General features: G+C 68.0%; 2 protein-coding genes across 4 annotated transcripts in view; both read left to right on the plus strand.

The window, feature by feature from the left end:
- Positions 1-595, plus strand: part of IGSF11 (immunoglobulin superfamily member 11) — a 29,095-nt gene extending 28,500 nt beyond the window's left edge. Inside the window, exon 7 of the mRNA XM_029080952.2 lies at positions 190-595. Within this exon, the coding sequence (XP_028936785.1) occupies positions 190-595 (406 nt within the window). The remainder of the gene's footprint in view (positions 1-189) is intronic.
- A 3,632-nt stretch (positions 596-4,227) lies between these two features.
- Positions 4,228-10,242, plus strand: HSD17B7 (hydroxysteroid 17-beta dehydrogenase 7). Of its 3 annotated transcripts, none has more exons than XM_029081572.2 (9): positions 4,234-4,302; positions 6,244-6,447; positions 6,683-6,775; positions 7,754-8,006; positions 8,553-8,747; positions 9,344-9,448; positions 9,538-9,594; positions 9,839-9,937; positions 10,081-10,242. In XM_029081572.2, the coding sequence occupies exons 1-9, from the start codon at positions 4,268-4,270 to the stop codon at positions 10,177-10,179; spliced, it is 1,140 nt and encodes a 379-aa protein (XP_028937405.1). In that variant the 5' UTR covers positions 4,234-4,267; the 3' UTR covers positions 10,180-10,242. The 3 variants fall into 3 exon arrangements, with proteins under 3 accessions (XP_028937408.1, XP_028937405.1, XP_028937406.1); XM_029081573.2 differs by having other exon boundaries at positions 4,237-4,302; positions 7,754-7,868; positions 10,081-10,241; XM_029081575.1 differs by lacking the exons at positions 8,553-8,747; positions 9,344-9,448; positions 9,538-9,594; positions 9,839-9,937; positions 10,081-10,242 and adding an exon at positions 8,154-8,235 and having other exon boundaries at positions 4,228-4,302; positions 7,754-8,075.
- Positions 10,243-11,521: the final 1,279 nt, after the last annotated feature.

Raw genomic sequence — 11,521 nt, forward strand, 5'->3', positions numbered from 1 at the left:
CCCCGTCTCCCCGTCTCCCCGTCTCCCCCGTCTCCGCCTCTTTCCATCTCTCCTCGAGGGAGGGACGGTCGATCCCGCCGGCACCCTCCCCGGCGCTTGACCCGGTGCCCGGCGCGCGGTAAGCACGACCGAGCGCCCCAACGAGCCCGGCGGGACGCTGACCCCGGCCCGCCCGGCCGTCTCTTCCAGAGAGGACGACCTCCCGCCCAAGTGCTTCGCGGCGGCGACCCAGCCCTCCCGCCCCGAGGCCTCGTCCTCGGACAACAACACCCTGACGTCGGACGCCACCTTCGACGGCCGCCACCGGAACGGGACGGACGTCCGCCGCGGGCCCCGGCCCGGCCCCCCCCGGCGTCGGCCCGCCTCGCCGCCCTCGGGCCCCCCGACCCTCCACGTCAACGGGGCCCGTCCGACGCCCAAGACGCTGGTGGTGACGGCCGGGCCCGGGCCGTCGCCGAGGGCCTCGACCCGGAGCGGGGGCGGCGGCCCCGGGCGGCCCGCGCGCCCCTACGCCGTCGGCCGGGCCGGGCCGGAGCGCGCCGGGGCCGTGCCCGTCGCGGTGCCCGCCCAGAGCCGGGCCGGCTCGCTGGTCTAGCCGGGCCCGGGGGGCGGTGAGGACGCCCGGGCCTCGGAGACGCGCCGGGCCGAAGGGGAGGGCCCGGCCTCCGCCGCCCGCCTTCCTCACGCCCGCGCCCCGCTTCACCCGAGCGGGAGCCGGGCGAGAGGGGAGGACGGACTTGACGCGAGGGAGAGGTCGGGGGGCAAACCCCGGGTCCCGGGGACCCACGGGGGCGGCCTCCTTGGCCCCGTGTCTATTGATCGACGGCTCATCCCGAGCCGCCGCGCCGGTGGGTCGCCCGGGCCGGGCGACTGGAGGACGCCGGCCGTCCGGACGAGGGGCCGGAAGACGAGCCGCGGCGGGGAGAAGCGGGGGCCGTCCGAGAGGGCGAGGGGAGCTGCTCTTAGGTCACCGTCGGGACCGGTGAGGCCCGAGTCGGAGGCGGTGGCCGTCGGGGCCGGGACGCGGGCATCCGGGGGCGGTCCGTCGGAGGGAAGGGGGAATCTTTCGGGGGACCCGAAACCGAGGGCCGGGCCCGCGGAGGTGGGAAATCCAAAACTTTATTTGGCCGCGGAAGCCCCGGCGGGGTGGGGCGTTTTCCTTTTTTCCAGGGGGCTGGGGTGGATAGTCTCCCCCCACCAAGATCCACTCTATTTCATGCCCTCCCCATCCCTGGTTCGATGTGGGGTACGGTCCCCCAAAGAAGGTGGATGCCCCCCACCCCCATGGGGGTGCTCCCTGGAGTTTGGATGGTTTCTCCCCCTCCCCAGGGTCGGTCCGTGGTACGATCCAAGGAAGAAGGTGAATGGGGGTGGGGGGGGGGGGTCCGTCTCCCCCCGGTTTACTCAGTGGATCGGTCCCAGGAGAAGTTGGATAGCTTCCCCCCCCCAGATTCGCTCTGTGGTACGGTCCCTGGAAGAAGTAGATGGATTCCACCCTGGTTCTCTCCGTGGTACGGTCCGGGGCGGGGGGATGGGGGTTCCCCCCCAGATTCGCTCTGTGGTACGGTCCCTGGAAGAAGGTGGATGGGTTTCACCCTGGTGCTCTCCGTGGTACAGTCCGGGGCAGGGGGGGATGGATGGTTCCCCCAGAATCACTCTGTGGTACGGTCCCTGGACGATGTTGGGTGGCGTCTGCCCCGGTTCTCTCCGTGGTACGGGGCGGGGGGGGAATGGACGGTTCCCCCCAGATTCGCTTTATGGTACGGTCCCTGGAAGATGTTGGATGGGTTCCGCTCTGGCTCTCTCTGTGGTACGGTCCAGGGCGGGGGGGATTGATGTTCCCCTCAGGGCCACTCTGTGGTACGGTCCCTGGAAGAAGGTGGATGGGTTCCACTCTGGTCCTCTCTGTGGTACAGTCCTGGGTGGGGAGGAGATAGTGGACGGGCTCCCTCCCTCCAGGTTCAGTCAGCCGTATGGTCCCGAGGGGGTTGGGTGGTGTTTCCCCCCCCCCCGTCACCCTCTGGTGGTACTGTCCCAGAAGGAAGGTGGATGGCTTCCACTCCGGGTGACTCCGTGGTACAGCCTTGGAGAGGGGAGGACGTTGGACAGTTCCGCCCCCCCCGTTCACTCAGTGGTATAGCCCAGAGGGCGGGGTTGGATGGTCTTTCTCCCCCTCTCCAGGTTCTCTCTGTGGTATGGTCCGGGGGCGGGGGGAGGCAGAGGGAGTTGGATGATTCTTCCCCCCCCCCGTTGACTCAGTGGTACGATCGGGGGGGGTGTTAGATGGTGTGACCCCCCCCATTCACCCTGTGGTACCGTCCAAGGAGGACGGTGGATGGGCTTCCCTCCCTGGTACGGTCCTGGGGGGGGGGTGTTGTTGCACGGTCTCCCCCCCCCCCGTTCACACTTAGTGGTATGGCCCAGGGCCCTTCGCCCTGGCATCGCCTGGCACCGCCTGGCACCTCCGCACACCACCCCACACCAAAGCCGGAAAGGCCTTAATCCCAGCGGGGCTTCAAAGACCCCCCATTGGCCCACACTTCCGGTGGGGCCTCGAAGACCCCCAATAGGCCACACTTCCAGGGGGACCTAGTTGACCACCCCATTGGGCCTCACTTCCGGGGGGGCTTTGGAGACCCCAACCAGGGGCCCTTATACCAACACCAAAAAGACCCAACACCGAGGTCCCAGGGGTTGCCCACCAACACGGCATCCCGTGCCCCCTTTGCCTTCGAAGAAGCCAACCCCCCGCCGCAAACGCCGGCGTGTCGTCACCGTCTCAGGGGCACGCGGTCGGTGCCGAAGTCCCACCCGGGAGGCCCGCAGTTTTATAGAAAAGTTTAAATAAATAAATGAATGTCGAGCTCCGTCTCTATACATAGATATAAAATAACCTCCCCTCCCCCTTGGACAGAGCCCCGTTTTCTAGGCGTGGTGGGCCCAGGGTCGACTTGTCAGTTGGACGGCAAGCCTTCCCCTCTTGAATTTCTTGATGCTTTCTAACGGCCTCAGATCCAATAAAGGTTCATCCGTAGAAGGATCGCCGTCGCCCATCTTTTCGGCCGCGGCCCGTCGCCCATCGGTCGGTACCTTCCCCGCCGCTCAGTACGGTGCCGCGTTCGTTCGATCGGGTTTACTGAGCGCTCACCGTGTGCAAAGCACCGTACTGAGCGCTTGGGAGAGTCCAATTTAACGACACGTTGCGGCCCACAACGGGCTCCCCGTCTAGAGGGGGAGGCAGATTAATTCAAACATAGATTTTAGACTGTGAGCCCATTGTTGGGCAGGGATGGTCTCTAGCTGCGGCCGAATTGTCCGTTCCAAGCGCTCAGTGCAGTGCCCTGCACGCAGTAAGCGCTCGATACGATGGAATGAACGACGGACATCTTTTAAAAATGGTATTTAAGCGCTCACTATGTGCAGAGCACTGTTCTAAGCGCCGGGAGAGGTACTTGGGACAACCTGATAAACTTGTATCTCCCCCGGCGCTTAGAACAAGTGCTTGGGCACGTAGTGAGCGCTTAACAAATGCCATCGTCATTATTGGTATTGAGACAATCAGGTCGAACACAGTCCCTGTCCCACATGGGACGCAACGGTCTTCGTCTCCATTTTCCAGAGGAGGGAACCGAGGCCCGGAGAAGTGAAGTGACTTGTCCAAGGTCAAGGTCAAGATGGGATGAGAACAGGAGGAGAAGCTGGGGGCGGGGGCCAGGGGAGGACCAATAGGAAGCGGCGGGGGCGGGGGCGGGGGGCGGGGCTAGAGGAGGAGCTGGGGCGGGGCCAGGGGAGGGCCAATAGGAGGCGGCGGGGGCGGGGCCAAGGGGCGGGGATAGAGGAGAAGATGGGCGGGGCCAGGGGAGGACCAATAGGAGGCGGCGGGGCGGGGCAAAGGGGCGGGGATAGAGGAGAAGATGGGCGGGGCTAGGGGAGGACCAATAGGAGGAGGCGGGGGCGGGGCCAAGGGGCGGGGATAGAGGAGAAGATGGGCGGGGCCAGGGGAGGACCAATAGGAGGCGGCGGGGGCGGGGCCAAGGGGCGGGGATAGAGGAGAAGATGGGCGGGGCCAGGGAGGACCAATAGGAGGCGGCGGGGCGTGGCCTGAGCTCCCCGCCCCCGCCCCGCCCCTCGGCCCAGCGTCTCTCCACCGGGCGGCGCCGCCGATTGGCCGTCGAAGGCAGAGGGGGCGTGGCCTCGGGGCGGGGGGGCGGGGCCCGGGGGGCGAGTGTCGGGGCGCGGCGCGCAGGCGCGTCGTGTCGGGCGAGCCATGGGGAAGGTGGTGGTGGTGACGGGCGCCAGCAGGTGAGGACGGCCGCGCCGTGGACCCGGGTTCGAATCCGCGCCCCTCCACCCCCCCCCCCCCCCGGCTCCCTTCCCCTCCTCCGGGCCTCAGTGTCCCCGTCTGGAAAACGGGGGCGGGGCGGCCGTGCGCCCCCGGGGTCCGTGCGAGGTGGGCAGGTGGGGGCGCCCCCCCCCCACCCCCTCCCCGCCCCCGTTTTGCAGACGAGGTCCTCGAAGCGGTGACCCGTGGCGGGATTGGAACCCAGCGCCTCCGACTCCCTCTTAGAATTGATTCGGCGGTGTTTGCTGAGCGCTTCCGGGGCGCCGGATCCCGGCTCTCCGTGGCTCCGTGGAAAGAGCACGGGCTTTGGAGTCCGAGGTCATGAGTTCGAATCCCAGCTCTGCCCCTTGTCTGCTGGGTGACCTTGGGCGAGTCACTTCACTTCTCTGGGCCTCAGTTCCCTCCTCTGTCAAATGGGGATGAAGACCGGGAGCCCCACGGGGGACAACCTGATTCCCCTGTGTCTACCTACCCCAGCGCTCAGAACAGTGCTCGGCACATAGTAAGCGCTCAACAAATACCAACATTATTAGTATTATTGTCAGCTGGGTGACTGTGGGCAGGTCACTTCACTTCTCTGGGCCTCAGTTCCCTCATCTGGAAAATGGGGATGAAGACTGGGAGCCCCACGGAGGACAACCTGATTCCCCGGTCTCTCCCCCAGCGCTTAGAACAGTGCTCGGCACATAGTAAGCGCTTAACAAATACACTGTTTTAAGCGCTTGGACAGCACGGGTCAGCCCCAGGGAGGGGCGATGGTCAATAATCAGGTGCGCTTATTATTCGTTCGTTCATTCGATAGTATTTATGGAGCGCTTACTATAATAACGTTGGTATTTGGTTAAGCGCTTACTATGTGCAGAGCACTGTTCCGAGCGCCGGGATACAGACAGGGTCATCGGGTGGTCCCACGTGAGGAGGCTCACCGTCCTCATCCCCATTTGACAGATGAGGGAACCGAGGCCCGAAGTTAAGTGACTCGCCCGAGGTCACGCAGCTGCCAAGTGACAGAGCCGGGATTCGAACCCGTGACCCCCGACTCCCAAGCCCGGGCTCTTTCCGCCGAGCCGCGCTGCTTCCCACGCTACTACGCGCAGAGCGCTGTGCCGAGCGCTTGGAACGGACAAGGCGGCGCCCAGCACGGCGCCGTAATAATGTTGGTGTTCGTTAAGCGCTCACTACGTGCCACGCGCTGGGGGAGACACGGGGGAATCAGGTGGTCCCCCGTGGGGCTCCCAGTCTTCATCCCCATTTTCCAGGTGAGGCCACTGAGGCGCCGACGAGCGAAGTGACTCGCCCACAGTCCCACGGCTGACAGGTGGCCGAGCCGGGATTCGAACCCGTAATAATAATGATGATGTTGGCGTTTGTCAAGCGCCCGCTAGGTGCAGAGCACCGTTCTACGCGCTGGGGGAGATACAGGGGAATCAGGATGTCCCCCGTGAGGCTCGCGGTTAATCCCCCATTTTCCAGATGAGGGAACCGAGGCCCAGAGAAGTGAAGTGACTCGCCCGCGGTCACCCAGCTGACAGGCGGCAGAGCCGGGATTCGAACTCGTGGGTCCTGACTCCAGAGCCCGGGCTCTTTCCACTGAGCCGTGCGGGGTCGTGAGGCTGTCCCACGTGAGGCTCCCGGCTCATCCCCATTTGACAGATGAGGTCACTGAGGCCCGGAGAGATGCCCCGGCCCCCCCCCCCCGCCCCCCCGGCCGCCGAGCGGCAGAGCGGGGATTCGAACCCGGCCCGGGCTCTTTCGGCCGCGCCGGAGGAAAGCGGGGCCGGGCGGGGGGCGGTGGAGGAGGGGAGCGGGAGGGGATGGAGGGCTCCCTCCCCCGAGGGCTCCGCGCGCGGCGAGCGCTCGGTAGACCCGGACGTCCGAACGGGTTCCCGCCTCGGGGGCAGCGGCATCGGGCTGGCGCTGTGCCGGCGGCTCCTGGCCGAAGACGACTCGGTCCGGCTGTGCCTGGCCTGCCGCGACCCGCGGCGGGCGGAGGCCGCCCGGGCCTCCCTGCTGGCCTCCCACCCCGACGCCCGCCTCTCCTCCGTCCGCCTCGACGTCAGCAGCCTGGACTCCGTGCTCGGGGCCGCCCGGGACCTCCGACGCAGGTGGGCTCCTCTTAAAATGCCACCCGCGGGGCCGGCGAAGCCTCCCCCTCCCCGTCCGCCCGGCGACGGGACCGGGATCGGAACCCGCCGCCTCCGACAACCCGGGCCGGGCCCCGTCCGGCGCGAGACCCCGCGCGGGCCGCTTCGCCTCCCCGGCGCTCGGTCACCTCGTCCGTCGGCCGCTCGGCGGATAGCGGTGTCATCGTGCCTACGCCGGCGGGTCCGTCTCGCGCAGGTTTCGGCGGTTGGACTTCCTGTACCTCAACGCCGGGATCATGCCTAACCCCAAACTGAACATCAAAGCGCTCGTCTCCAGCTTTTTCTCCAGGTAATTTCCCTCCGGGGGAGGATCTCCCCGCCCGGTTTTTCGCCTCCGTCCCTCCGGGGGGGGGGGGGGGCGGCAACGTGGCCCAGCGGGTAGAGCCCGGGCCGGGGAGTCGCGAGGACCCGGATTCTGACCTCGCCTCCTCCCCTCGTGTGCTCAGTCACCTCGCTTCTCTGGGCCTCGGTTCCCTCATCCGGGAGATGGGGATTATTGCATCGTCGGGATGCCGGCGTGCTCGTACCGCGCGCCGCGCCGGGGCGGGTCCCGGCCGATGGGGTCGGACCCGGTCCCCGTCCCACGGGGGGCTCGCGGTCTTCACCCCCGTTTTAGAGAAGAGGGAACGAGGCCCAGGGAGGTAAAGGTCGCCAAGCGGACGAGGGGCGGGGCCGGGATTCGAACCCAGGGCCTCTTGGAGAAGCAGCGGGGCTCAGTGGCAAGAGCCCGGGCTTGGGAGTCGGAGGTCACGGGTTCGAATGCCGGCTCCGCCACCCGTCGGCTGTGTGACCGCGGGCGAGTCACTTCTCTGGGCCTCGGTGACCTCATCTGGCAAATGGGGAGGAAGACGGTGAGCCCCACGGGGGACGACCCGATTCCCCCGTGTCCACCCCGGCGCTTAGAACGGTGCTCGGCACGTGGTGGGCGATTAACAACTACCAGCGCTGTCGTCGTCATTGATGCCCGGGCCCCCCCCCCCCCCGCTAAGCCTCGCTGCTTGGGACGCGGCCCCGCGGCCGACCCGATGGGCTCGAATCCACCCCCCCAGCGCGCGGTACGGCGCCCGGCGGAGGGTAGGCGCCTAACGGATACCGAGACCGTAAGCCCCTCGGAGGGCGGGGACTGTAGCTGTTACCGATTTGTCCGTCCCGAGCGCTCAGTACGGCGCTCGGCACCCCGTAAGCGCTCGGGAAATACGACTGAACGACTAAAAAGCGCCAGATGGGGCGGGCGTCCCCCGACTCGGCGTCCCCCTCGGTCCGGCAGAGAGCTGTTCCACGTGATGTCCACCGCGGACGGACTGCTGACCCAGGAGGACGGCACCACGGCCGACGGACTGCGGGAGGTGTTCGCCACCAACGTCTTCGGCCACTTCGTCCTGGTAGAAATAAGCACCGCGGGCCCTTTCGGGCGCTCACCCCGGGCCGAGCACCGTCCCGAGCGCGGCGCCGGGGGAGACCCGGTGGGACCCGCGGCCCTCATCCCCCTCGGACGGATGGGGAGACCGAGGCACGGAGAGGTTCGGTGGGACTTATTCTAGACCGCCGGCCCGTCGTCGGGTGGGGATGGCCTCTCTCCGTTGCCCATTCCGAGCGCTTAGCACGGCGCTCGGCCCGCGGTAAGCGCGCGGTAGATACGATCGAACGAATTTGGCGCCCACCGTGGGCCGAGCGCCGTCCCGAGCCCTTGGGAGAGGGCGGTAGAACCACGTTGGTGCCTTGGGTCGTATTTACCGAGCGCCTGCCGCGCGCAGAGCACCGTGCTAAGCGTTTACAGGATAGACACACGTTCCCTGCCCGCAGCGGGCCGGAGCGGGGAGGCTTTCATCCTAGAGTTTCGCCGGCGGGGAAGCGGGAACGAGAGCGAGGCGCGGGATGGGGGCGGCGGGTGAGGAGCCGGGCCGGGCGCTGTACCGAGCGCCGGAGGGAGGGAGGGAGGGAGGGGGAGCTTAATTTCCGTCGAGGAAGCGGGGCCCGGGACGGGAGCGCGATTCCAAGTGGGGGCGGAGGGGAGGCCCGGCGGAGGGGCGCGTTCCCGGAGGGCCGCCCGGCCGCCTCGCCCGCAGATCCGGGAGCTGGAGCCGCTGCTGTGCCGCCCCGACTCCCCCTCCCGCCTGGTCTGGACGTCCTCGAGCAACGCCCGGAGGTCCAACTTCAGCCTGGACGACGTCCAGCACAGCCGGGGCCGGGAGCCCTACAGCTCGTCCAAGTACGTCACCGACCTGCTGAGCGTCGCCCTCAACCGCAAGCTCAACGCCCAGGTGAGGGGCCCGGGGCGACGGGGGAGGCGGACGGGGACGGAAACGGGTCAGGCACGTAATGGGGTTGCACGCGGCCCCCGGCGTTCGCTCGGTCCTATCTACCGAGCGCCGCCCGGGCGCGGAACAACGTACGGAGCGCTTGGAGGGTATAATTCGGCCCCAGAGAGAGACGGTCCCCGCCCGCAACGGGCTCCCGGTCTGGGGGGGGGGGGGGGGGGGGAGACGGGCGGCGGAACAAGTCAAGGGGCGTCCAGAGATACGGACGGGCTCGGGAGTCGGGGGTCATGGGGTCGAATCCCAGCTCCGCCACTCGCCGGCTGGGTGACCGTGGGCGAGTCGCTTGACCTCTCTGGGCCTCGGTGACCTCATCTGGAGAACGGGGAGGAGGACTGGGAGCCTCAGGCGGGACGGCCCGAGTCCCCCGTATCTCCCCCAGCGCTCAGAACGGTGCCCCGTCCCTAGTAAGCGCCCAAATGCCAACGTTATCATCCTCATCGGGTATTCTCCTTAGCAGCTCGCGGGGCCGGGGGTGGGAGGTCGGAGCCGGGGAGCGCGTGAGGGAGAGCGCGTGTCGGGGGCCCCGTCTGTGTCGCCAGGGCGTCTACTCGAGCGTGACCTGCCCGGGCACCGTCCTGACCAAACTGACGTACGGCATCCTGCCTCCGTTCGTCTGGACCCTCCTCGCGCCCATCCTGTGGCTGGTGGGTGCCCGCGGCGCGGATCGTCAGCGGTACTTTTGCGGAGCGCCTACCGCCGAGTAACGTCTCGCCCTCCCTCCCCTCCCGCCCAGCTGCGCTTCTTCGTGAACTCCTTCACGATGACCCCCTACAACGGCGCCGAGGCCTCGGTAAGACGCCGCCCCCGCCCCGTCGGACCGGGGCGTCGGGCGGGCCCGGGTTCCGGTCCCGGCCTTGGGAAAGTCGCTTCCCGTCTCGGGGCCTCGGTGACCTCATCTGCAAAATGGGGGTGGAGCCCGGGCCCCGCGTGGGACCGGCACGGACAGGTAGCGTCGGGGCGGGGCGGGGGGGGATTCGGGGGATCGGCCCGGTCCCCGCCCCCCCATCCCGGGCCCCGTGTCCCCCCGTTTCCAGGTGTGGCTGTTTCACCAGACCCCGGAGTCCCTGAACCCCCTGACCAAATACCACAGCTCCACCAGCGGGCTGGGACGCAACTACGTGAGGGCGCAGAAGGTGAGGCGGGGGGACCGAGGGGGGGGGGTGGGGGCCGCGGGGCGCCCTCGGGCGGGGAGGGCGTAACGGACCCCGCCGGGGCGCTTCCTGCGGGCCGGGCGCCCGGGGGCGGGGCGGGGCTGACGGGCCGAAGCCCCTCACAGATGGACGTGGAAGAGGAGGCCGCCGACGAGCTGTACGGCCAGCTGCTGGACCTGGAGAGGCGCCTGAGGGCCCGACCCCACGGCCGAGAGCCCGAGTAGCCCGGCCCGCGGAAGACCGGCCGGAGCCGCCTCGGCCTCCCGGCCCCCCGCCGGTGGCGGGTCCGTCGGGCCTAGAGGAGGGGGGAGAGGGACGGCACCTTTGGGGGGCGGGGGGGTCCGGGGGGCTGGAGTCGGGGGCCTCGGTCTTGTAGTCGGGGGGGAGGGTGTTGGGGGAGAGGGCCGAGACCATCCCGGGGCGGGGGGGGGGGGGGGCTAGAACACACCCGTAAGAGTAATAATAAAGACGGTTTTGAAGTGCTTAATAATAAGGCATTTGTTAAGCGCTTACTACGGGCCAAGCACCGTTCTAAGCGCTGCGGTCGATGATACGGGGTCATCTGGCGGTCCCACGTGGGGCTCGTAGTCCTCATCCCCGTTTTCCAGATCAGGTCACTGAGGCCCAGAGAAGTGAAGTGACTGGCCCAAGGTCCCACCGCTGACAAGCGGTGGAGGCGGGATTAGAACCCACGACCTCTGACTCCCGAGCCCGGGCTCTTTCCACTGAGCCACGCTGCTTCTCAATGGTGTTTAAGTGCTTACTACGTGCGAAGCACTGTTCTGAGCGCTGGGGGGGGGAGGGGGGGGATACGAGGTCGTCAGGTTGTCCCACGTGGAGCTCTCAGTCTTCATCCCCATTTGACAGATGAGGGAACTGAGGCCCAGAGAAGGGAAGTGACTTGCTCACGGTCGCACAGCTCCTGAGCGGCGGAGGCGGGATTCGAACCCGCCACCCCCGACTCCCAAGCCCGGGCTCTTGCCACCGAGCCACGCCGCTTGGGAGCCAGGGGTCGACAGACGTGGGAAGTGACCGGAGAAGCAGAGCGGGCTAATAGAAGGGGCACGCGCCCGGGAGGCAGGAGACCCGGGTTCCGATCCCGGCTGCGACGTGACCTCAGCCCTGTGGCGGCGGGGGGCGGGGGGGGATCCAAGGTCATCAGGTGGTCCCGCGCGGGGCCGCCAGTCTTCGTCCCCATTTTGCAGATGAGGGAACCGAGGCCCAGAGAAGTGAAGCGACTTGCCCCAGGTCGCACGTCGGGCGGAGCCGGGATTAGAACCCGGGTCCTCGGACCCCCAGGCCCGGGCTCCCTCCCCCGGGCCTACGCCGCGTCTCAGTCTCGTCGTGGTCGTAAATGGGCGTAATCCGGTGAGCGCCCAGTGTGTGCCAAGCCCCGTGCCGAGCGCCAGGGTAGACCCTAAAATAATCGGAACGGACCCGGTCCCTGTCCCTCGCGGGGCTCGCCGTCCCAGGGGAGGAAGACCGGGCGCCAGAGCCCCGTTTCTCCGATGAGGAAACCGAGGCCCCGGAGGAGGGAAGCCCCAGGTCGCACGGCCGGGAGCCGGG

This window comes from Ornithorhynchus anatinus, chromosome 16 (genome assembly GCF_004115215.2).
Source record: "Ornithorhynchus anatinus isolate Pmale09 chromosome 16, mOrnAna1.pri.v4, whole genome shotgun sequence".
NCBI lineage: Eukaryota > Metazoa > Chordata > Mammalia > Monotremata > Ornithorhynchidae > Ornithorhynchus > Ornithorhynchus anatinus.

What these genes read in the sequence shown, in the direction of transcription:
- HSD17B7 (XM_029081572.2), top strand. Translation starts at nt 4,268, where the DNA reads ATGGGGAAGGTGGTGGTGGTGACGGGCGCCAGCAG. An exon ending in GTGGTGACGGGCGCCAGCAG is followed by an intron (nt 4,303 to 6,243) that starts GTGAGGACGGCC and finishes CCTCGGGGGCAG; the next exon opens with CGGCATCGGGCTGGCGCTGT. An exon ending in ACAACGGCGCCGAGGCCTCG is followed by an intron (nt 9,595 to 9,838) that starts GTAAGACGCCGC and finishes CCCCGTTTCCAG; the next exon opens with GTGTGGCTGTTTCACCAGAC.